At 33.7% G+C, this 10603-nt stretch overlaps 1 protein-coding gene across 1 annotated transcript; it reads left to right on the forward strand.

The window, feature by feature from the left end:
* Positions 1–2074: 2074 nt before the first annotated feature.
* Positions 2075–9380, forward strand: LOC127259625 (phosphoinositide phospholipase C 2-like). The gene is made up of 9 exons (XM_051287067.1): positions 2075–2570; positions 3069–3265; positions 3495–3630; positions 3940–4155; positions 4248–4480; positions 6912–7029; positions 8585–8731; positions 8815–8901; positions 9060–9380. Exons 1-9 carry the CDS (start codon positions 2262–2264, stop codon positions 9351–9353), a joined length of 1737 nt encoding a protein of 578 aa, XP_051143024.1. The 5' UTR covers positions 2075–2261; the 3' UTR covers positions 9354–9380.
* The last annotated feature ends 1223 nt before the right edge of the window (positions 9381–10603 follow it).

Raw genomic sequence — 10603 nt, forward strand, 5'->3', positions numbered from 1 at the left:
TAAATAGAAATTACACAAACACCAATTAATTAAAAGATTCAATTAAATTTCAAAATTATCTCACAAATTCATCATCCGAAAATTCAATCCAACCTTATACTAAGAAAAAAATTTAGCCGTTCTCGATTGTTTTTCTGCCATCTGCGCATTTTTTTTTTTTCTCAAAGATCATTTTTTTTTTTAAAAAAAAATAAAATTTATTGCGCCCTTTTTTATGTACCAGCGGTGCAGCCCTAAGAGGATCCAATAATTTTTTTATTTTTATTTTTTTCATTTTTTTTTTTTTTAAAAATTTTTTTTTTTGTGCAAAATTATAATTGTATCCCTGAAGTCTTGACTTATTCAAATCAATTTTTTCTAGACATGACTATACTTAAATGCAAGCAATATAATAATATTCAATATCTGTCCTTCCTAGTATAAATAAATCGAATTTAACAAAAAATTGGTAGGAATAATGAAAAACTATAGTCAAGAAGCGCAATCACGTGCAAAAACTCCGATGAACAATAAGTTTATCATTGTATTGAGTTTTTCACTTTTTTTTTCTCCCAAATTTTTTGCACTCGAAATAACTTAATATGGTTAGATTGTGAATTATGGAAAAAAAAATAATAATAAATCATCCATATTTTATCTTATCTCTTAGTTGATGTCTTTTGATATATCGCGAATCTCTCAAGCTTAAGCTTTAAGTCATCCTTTGATCATAGTGGATTCTCCGGCTCATTTAAGAAAATATCCAGATCGAAACTTGTATTTTAAAAATAAAATGTGTGAAAATGAAGAAAATAAATAAATAAATTGGAAGACAAAAAAAAAAAAAAAACAGAATGCTAGACATAAAAAAATGAATACAATAATTGAAGAAAAACAAAGCAAAATATAGAAATTTAGTGCAAAATAAATTTAAGAAAGTGAAATATGAAATTACATAGCATGGAATTGAAAGAAATTTATTTTCAATTTATATCCATCTATTCATAACAAATTAGATTGATTTCCTTCTAAATTTGTGGTAATATCTCAAACTCTGGGGTTTTTAAGTGAACCATATGTAACATACAAGACTAAAAAACGTTGAAGTTTGAATCCATGACTTTACGGTCACGAATTCATCTCCACACCATCATACAGAGATGACAATGGGTAGGGATAGACCCGAGACCCGGACCCGAACCCTACCCATTTATTTGGAGTCGGTCCAATTATTTGAGTATTGAATCGGATATGAATCGGGTCTTTAATAATTTTTTGAGGGTCGGGTAGGGTTTATGGTTTACTTGTAGACCCAACCCTACCCGACCCAGACCCGAACCCGATAAATTAAATAATAAATTTTATTATTATTACTGTTTGTGGTGGCATCAAGACAGTATGAGTGAAGATTTATATTTGTCCTATATATATTTTTAATTTATTTTTTTGAAATAAATAAATATTTTTTTAGATAAATCAAATGGAGTCAAACTTGTGTTGAAATTTTTTGAATTTGACGGGTACATCACGGATAGGGTTCGGGTAATTAGAGGGTCTTGGGTCCAAAATATACATATGTGTTGGATCTTGGGACCATCTATACCCGACCCATCATACCCTATCTATTGCCATTCCACGGGCAAACTATCCTTTATGGGACTCGATCCTTACTCAAATTCACGTTAAATCTCTATAATTTTTACCCAATTTTGAATGGATCAAACATATTTGATTTTTCATAATCGCACAATTTTTATACAAGTATAATATATATATATTTTTATACAAATATCATGTTTAGTAAAATTTTTTATTAAATATAAAAAACTAAAAATTAATAATAATAATAATAATAATAATAATAATAAAGTGAAAAAACCGTTTTAGTATATATATTTTTGAAATGAATGCTACAATTAGAATAAATTATTTGTAAATAAAAGGGGCAAGATGCTGTTTGAAGTTACTTTTGGGGGGCTTTATGATAAAAATAATATATACGGGGAGTGATACGGCAATAAAGAAAAGTTTACGGAATATTGTTATGAATTATTATTATTATTGAGTGATTAATTATGCGTTTTTCATTGCCTTTGCACGCTAAGTATCGCTAATGGCTTCGATTCCTTCAGCTTTACAGCTTCGATTGTGCGATGATTCTTCCTTGGAGAGAGAATGGGATTCCGATCGCATCTGCTGTCGATTCCTTCGGGGAATATTGTTGTTTTTGATTTGTCGATCGAAGTGATGATGGTGGCATTGGCTGTCGTCGATTCCGTTACATGTCCAGGCAGACGTACAGAGTTTGTTTCTGTTTCCGGCGGCGGTTCCGCCTCGCCGCGGCGGACGCACCCGCTGACATTAAGAATATATTCAAGGAGTACTCGGAGGGCGGGATGATGAGTGTCGATCAGCTGCGGCGGTTTATGGTGGAGGTGCAGGGGGAGAGGAATGCTACGGTGGAGAGTGCGCAGGGTATTGTGGATGGGTTGAAGCATCTGCATATATTCCATCGCAGAGGACTCAGTCTCGAGGCTTTCTTTAGGTACTTGATTGGAGATGGTAATCCGCCTCTTGATCCAAAACCTGAGGTAAAGTTTCTAACTATGCTGGTTGGATATTTTGTTGTTCACAAGTCATGCTTTATTAGTTTTAACTGGTAATTCGTCCGCAGTTTATTTGCTTAACTTTCATGTGTAAGTTTTCTTTCCTATACACTATGGTGATTGGCATCTAAAGATTAATTCGGGATAAGGAACACCTGTTTGCCATTTGATGGAGTTTGTGTTGGTTTTCACTTCAGAAATATCAATTACAAGTCAACTATTTGGAATTATAGCAACATTTTTGTGGTGGAAAGAAGAATTGGCAAGAGAATGGAAGAAATTTAGTTCTGCTTAATTTTTATTTTATATATGTGAAAGAAAAGAGTTTGAATCTTCACATCATGCTTTTCTTGAATGTACTTGAGGGAAACAGTATAAATTAAAATTGTCACTTTTCTAGAGTGTTTAACTAGATGAAACTCAATTGAGGAGAGCTTAAGCACATCATTCTTTTCTGATATAGAATTTTCATTTTAATTTCAGATTCATCATGATATGACAGCACCACTTTCCAATTACTTCATATTTACAAGCCACAACACTTATTTAACTGGGAATCAAATCAGTAGCGACAGCAGTGATATCCCTATCGTCCGTGCTCTCCGGGGAGGTGTGAGGGTAATTGAGTTGGATTTGTGGCCAAATTCTGCAAAAGATGATGTGGATGTTCTACATGGAAGGTATGAATTTAGTATGTAGTAATCTTGAGCAGCAAGGCTTCTATTTATTTGAATAAAAAGTTTGCACAAAAATGCAACTTAGAATGGTACTTGAGCTTTGCCAGCACATTGATGTTGGGTCCTAAATGAGTACCCGAATGATCATCAATGTCCTATTTGACATTTTGTATCTTGAACCCTCAATTTTAGGTGCTAGGTTTTTCTTCATAGTTAAATATCTTTTATGCAGGACGCTAACCACTCCAGTGGAACTTATCAAATGTTTGAAGTCAATCAAGGAACATGCCTTTATTGCATCAGAATACCCTGTTGTGCTAACATTTGAAGACCATCTTACTGCTGACCTTCGAGCTCTAGTGGCTCAGGTATGTAGAAAGTACATGAGCTAAACATTACTTGACCTGACTTTACATTTGGAGAAATGCTGTTTAGGTTTGATACTGAACTTCAGTTAGGGTGTTTGTTTGGGGGATTGGATTTTAAATACACTATTCATCCTATTTTTTTCCCCCAAAAAATCAAATCAAACACCTATTTTTTATTTTCTTATATTATACAACTATTCAAATTCAAAATTTTTACTATTCAAATCTCAATTCAAAATCCAAACCCACAAACAAACACACCATATAAGCACCCTAAAAACCTCATGAAAATCATATATGTCCTTGTAGATGATCACTCAAACATTTGGAGAAATGCTGTATACCACTGATTTGGATCTCCAGCGACAATTTCCATGCCCAGAATCACTGAAGAGACGAATCTTAGTATCAACCAAGCTGCCCAAAAGGTCAGGGTCCCAAATAGTTAAAGAAATGGAAAGCAGAAAGGGAAGGGTCTCAAACAAAGACAAAGCTCAGAGGACAGAAGAAACTAGCTATAATAAGGTGCATATTTATCAAGCACTCAACATTCTGAAAGTACCAATTAAATTTTTGTTTAAGGTTTAAGCGCCCACAGTGTTGTGGTTTCTTAATAGGATGATAGCACAGATGGAATGGACATAGAAATTGATGAAGACATTGAAAAGGATCCAAAGTTACAGCAGCACATAATACCTGAGTACATGAATTTGATTTCAATACCTGCTGGAAAGGTGAAAGGAGGAATTAGAGATTGGCTGAGGGTTGATCCTTCGAAGGTGAGACGACTAAGCTTAAGTGAGCAAGAATTTGAAAGGGCCACCAATGACTATGGAGAAGATATCATTAGGTATGGTTTTGCAATATATCTTTTGTATTCTTGCTGACTAATCTTCTTGGAGAAACATATCATAATCCTGACACAAGCCCGCTAACTATAAATAATAATCGGAAACTTCTTCATAAAAAAGATGTGAGGGAAAGTTATCATTGAGAGAGTACTGATAGCAACAGACTAATAACAAAAGGAATGGAGTGGTGAACTACAACTTCCCTATCCCAAGTCGTAGCATCTTACATATTCCTAAATGACCAATAGTGACACTCTAGAAACTTTAATTATATCTGACCTGTCCAGTCCTAGATCAAATGCTAACTAAGATTAAGCTAGTAAGACTGCATGGGCTCATCATCCCCTACAAAGTGTAAGTCTGTGAAGTACCTAATCCCCTGAATGGTTGGCTAAGGTCGCTTCACAAGGTATATCATCTATCTATTTTTTTTTATTGAGTTTGTTAGATTAGGAAGGTTATTTATGATTAGTTTAGGCATGTTTTGACGATGTATATTTATTTGTGGTAATAAAATTACATAATATCTCAAATAAATATTTATAATCAAAACAGGCCTAAACTAATCATGAACACCGGGTCTAATTTAACTTTCCCTAAGTTAGAGTGTACTAGTCATACGATTCAAGCTTGTTACATATGAAATCAGATATATAACCTAGGTTTTTGTTAATAAGTCTGCAAGTTGATCATTTGAAGACACATATTCAATGTCTATACATTTATATGACACTTTCGTCTTGATATAGTGACAATCTACTTCAATATCCTTTGTTTGTTCATGAGATACCGGGTTTAAGGTAATGTGCAGTACTGTCTGATCATCACATCACAATCATAGAACTTGAGTTCTCAAAGTAATTATTCAACACAGATAAGCTGACCACTAGTTAGTGCAACCACATATTGTTTCTTCCTCTTCCAATAAAACAAATTACCTCAAGCAAAAACATAATAACTCGAGTAAAACACACATCGATTAAATTTATTGCCCAATCAAGTCATCAACATCTTAATATCCAACAATTTTAGAGTGACAATGAGTTGTATATAGTAAATCTTTTCCTGTAAACCTTTTAATGTACCGCAATGGGGATAAGTGATTTCCAATAGGAGTCATACGGAAATTGAAGGAACTAACTCACCACACTAACGATATATTTGGTCAGATGATAGTTAAATAAGTAAGCTTCTCAATAAGCCTTTTATATCATCTAGGCTCAGTTAAGGGCTCGCTATGTCCAAGAAGTAACTTTGTATTTGGATCTATAGAAGAATCCACAGCTTTACACTAAGTCGTGCATGTTTCTTCCTACAGATCAATTGTGTGCTTTCTCTCTGATAGAATAGAACCATTCTTTGACTAGGCAATCCCAATCCCTAAGAAATACCATAGTGGTTTCAAATTCTTAGTCTAAAAGTACTTGTGCAGGTCTTCAATCGTATGATGTCATCTATATTATTTCCATAAATGATAATATCGTCAACATACACTACCAAGTATACACAAAGTCCCTCTAGTACATGTTTATAGAATCCCGTGTGATCAGAAAAATATTGTATTATCCCAAATTTTTGAATAATAAGATATAATTGTCCAACCAAGTCCGACAATATCGTTTCAAAATGATTACAGTTTTGCGGGACGTTCATTTTGGCCTTGACCCTTGAACTAGAGTTAAACAGATATTGGTTTTGCCCATGATTTATGCCTGAATGGACCTCATAACTTTTCGCTACTAATTGGTTGAAAAGTGAGTGGATTAAAAGAGTCAGACATTGTGACAACTGAGAAGGTTCGTGGAGGCAGCAGCAGCAGATGGCAGTGTTGACAGACGCAATGTGTCGCAAGTACGCGCCAGTGTTTTATGTGATAGAAGACAACACCGGAATCAGCCAGAACAAAGAAATTAGCAGATTTTTGTGGTGGGACATGCAGCTATGGACTGTGGATCTACGATTGTGGATGGCTGCACCTGTAGATGGGGACTATGATTCTGATATTGGTTGGATGGAAAAGCAGCTTCAATTAGTTTTGGGTGGCAGTGATCATCCGTGACAGGGGCAACAGCGATAAAGACAACTTAAACCCTACTAAGCTCTGATATCATGTCAAAATTTATTTTATACTTAATAATGACGAAATTACATAATATAACAAATAAACATGCATGGTCAAAACAAGCCTAAACTAGTCATTAATAACAGGCTTAGTCTAACAAAGGCGCACTTAGATAAAGCAAAACTGTGCTTACTTCAGTTTGATTCATTGTTTGATCGAATGTTGCTTGCAAATTAGAAAAACCTTGGGAGACTGGCTAAGTAAAATGTTAAACAACTGCCTACTAGCTGTACAATTGTCACATAAACCCTTCTTTGCACCTTTTTTATTTTTTATTTTATAAAAAATCCCACATGATTCTTTTCTAGGTTCACTCAGAGAAACCTATTGAGGGTATATCCTAAAGCTGCACGGTTGGACTCCTCGAATTATAATCCAATGATTGCATGGATGCATGGAGCTCAGATGGTTGCTTTAAATCTGCAGGTTAGCTTGGATCATATTATGATGTTTACCAATAATGTGTGCATGCATTTGTTTCTTAATTGGCATATCCTTAATCTACTCTAGTTCCAATTGTGCTTTCATTCAATCACTTAACGGGTTTAAAATTCTGCAATCAATGCTTTCTTGGAAAGTAGTGGAGGAAAATTAAAATGTCCATGGAGACAAGCTCTACCGTATCCACCTGTCCATTTGTATGCATGATATATTTCAAAGTGAATCTATACATGGACATAATGTCTACAGTTTTTATTGTTTTTGGTCGAGCATTCCTATACTCGATGAAATATAAATGTTTTTCATTATTGTTGCTTCTGCATCATCTAAGTTATCAATTTGCTAATAGTAGAAGGCGGGATTTTGGGCACTGTCATTGTCATATACCCTGTTTGAGGATAACCTTAAATATTTTTGCCTAACTGTTTTGTTATTCACATCCAGCTTCATTCTGTTAAATAATTTCCAAAGTGCGTGTAGAGATAATTGGTATTGACTTGATTCCTAGTGCCGGCATATGCCACGATCTCAGCTTTACATAATTAATTGAAACAAACACATGCTGCTGACTCTAGACAGCGTCTTTATTTGTTGTGCATATGAGCATGTGACAATGTCTTCTTGTCATTTGGTCCACCTGACAGAGTTCTTACTTCTTAAGCTTCTCAATATAAATGTGCTCATGGCTTATTTTGAAGGCAAAATTGCTTATAACCTACCCGTGAATTGAAAAGTCTTTAAAGTATGATTTAAAAACCGCATGAAGCTACCTTATGCTTTAAAAAGTATTACACAAAATATCCTAGAAATTGCATGCTCCCTTATGTTTTTGAAAACATAGCACAAAATCTTTCGTGTTTGGAAACTCTGCCTCATTCTATCTCGTGATTTAGAAACTATTTGAAACTCCTTTGGGTGTGTTTACTTGCAAATTTTGGTTTTGGTTCTACTATTCCAAAATTTTATCAACCCCAAAATGTCAAATCAAACACCTAAGTTTCTTTCATTATATTATACTAAAATTTAATTTTATATTCAAAACATCACATCATATATATTTATTTCACATCAAACAAATTCAATTTAAAATTTTACTATTTAAAACCAAAATCTAAAACCAAAACCCCATATTTATATCACATCAAACAATTTCAATTCAAAATTTTATTATTCAAAACCAAAAACCCCCTGTATTTTTTAAAACATTGCACAAATTATGAGGTAGAATGGTGCGGATTTTTCAAACCACGTGTGGGTTATAAATAATTTTACTTATTTTGAATTATCATATAAGTTGTATCATTACCTAACTGATGCTAAATGATGGTGCAATCTTGTTTTATCTTATTATTTTACACATGTACATGTTTCATTGATCATATTTGCAAAGATAATCAAGTTTTTAAAGCTTCTTAAATACTATGAAACCTCATGAACTCTTGCAACCGAGTCTTGGTTAGCTTTTATACCTTACCCGTACAAGAATGATAGCAAAAAGAATTTTTATCACTAATATATTGAACGAGCAATACTGCAACAGGGTTATGGGAAATCACTTCGACTGATGCATGGCATGTTCACGGCCAATGGTGGTTGCGGATATGTTAAAAAGCCAGATTTTTTATTAAACACCGGCCCCAATATCTTCAATCCAAGAGCTCATTTACCTGTCAAAACTACTTTGAGGGTGAGTTAGCAATTCTCGAGGCTTCTATTCATACTTGTTTTGTCCACTGTCTCCAATCTTTAGCAGTATATGCTTTCCAACAGGTCAATGTATATATGGGAGAAGGATGGTACTACGAATTCCCTCACACACACTTCGACTCCTATTCTCCTCCAGATTTTTATGCAAAGGTAAAATTTCTTCGTCATTCAGCTTTGTCTATCTCCCCAATGATTTGACATGCATTTCATTATTTGAGCTTGCCAATTATTAACCACATGCTATTATGTCGAAATCATTTTGCAATTCTTTTTCAATATGTAATGCATATAGACGGGCATGTGCACAGATAGCTATTGTGGGAGTTCCTGCAGATACCATGAAGAGGAAAACTAAGATAATAGACGACACTTTCATCCCGACATGGGATGATCTGTTTGTATTCCCGCTGACAGTTCCTGAACTGGCTCTGCTTCGGATTGAAGTCCGGGAATCGGATGCATCAGGGCAAACCAACTTTGCTGGCCAAACATGTCTCCCGGTATCGGAGCTCAGGCAAGGAATTCGAGCCGTTCCACTGTATGGCCGGAAAGGTGAGAGGTACAGGTATGTAAGGCTTCTTATGAGATTTGAATTTGTTTGATAAATGGCTTTTGGTCCATAGCTTTAATTCTTTGTATCACATCTTTTTTTTCTTTTTTTAAAATGATGTGGAAACCCGTAGTTGTGACTCTTCGAGTGCGATTTGGGTAAATTTCCGGTCGAACCTTAGTATCAGATCTCAATTGGTTTTGGATTGGATTGCTTTAGCTACATTTATGGCTTTAGGGTATTTGCCATTTGTAGTTTTTGGTCTGTTATCTTGAATGAATCAATAATTCATTGTGTGAGATGTGTTAATAGTTTGTGAAAATGAATTCTCAACTTTTATTCTTGAGGACAGTATCTATTTACAGCAAAATACATTATTTTAAATGAGTTTAAGATAGTATGATTGTACAATAAGATTGTTGGGGTAATTATAAGATATACAAATATACTACCTTCGGCTATTATCAATGTATTTTTTTTATTTTTTTTTATCTCTATGTAAATTAAGAAATGTTAAGGGTGTTTGGAGCATGAATGGGAAAGTTCATGTTTGAGTGATGGAAGGTAATATTATAATAGACTAAAATGTCATTAAATTGTCCAGTTTAGGTGTTGATTGGTAAGTCAAATATTGTACTAATTTGACTTAATTAGCACAAATATACAAAGTAGATAGCACATAATAACACAACACACAATATAATACTCCCTCCGTCCCTTAACAATTTATCCTTTTTTTTCATTTTCGTTTGTCCCATAACAAAGTATCCATTACTTTTATATCATACAATACTAATGAGAACAATTTAGTCCTTTTATCTTTATTTCTACTACATTTCAATATAATACTAATATTTCTAAAATTCCGTGCAAAAAGTAAATGAATATATAAATACAGGACGGAGGGAGTATATTACGAATTTCTAAAATACTTCAAAGTGGACATTGAGTAAAGACGTGTGTGACATACTTGACTGAGGTGTTAAGGGAGGTTTTGAATCATAACCATGACTTTGTGTTTATAAATTCAAGTACCATACCAACTCGACCATAGCAAGGATTGTCTATAAAAACAATTGAATTGTAATAATTAGATTATGATTAAATGTCAAACATCTTATTACCATTAGAATATGAATATAAGAATTAGGAGTAAGCAGTAGAATATTCGGTTTGTATTTTTTAACAGTAAAAAAGTGAATTTGAATAATTGTTTGATGTGATATAAATAGACGTTGATGTGATATTTTGAATGTAAAATAATTTTGTAGTATAATATTGAAAAAGAAAAGTAATTGTTTA

This window comes from Andrographis paniculata, unplaced genomic scaffold (assembly GCF_009805555.1).
Source record: "Andrographis paniculata isolate CXL003 unplaced genomic scaffold, ASM980555v1 Contig60END, whole genome shotgun sequence".
NCBI lineage: Eukaryota > Viridiplantae > Streptophyta > Magnoliopsida > Lamiales > Acanthaceae > Andrographis > Andrographis paniculata.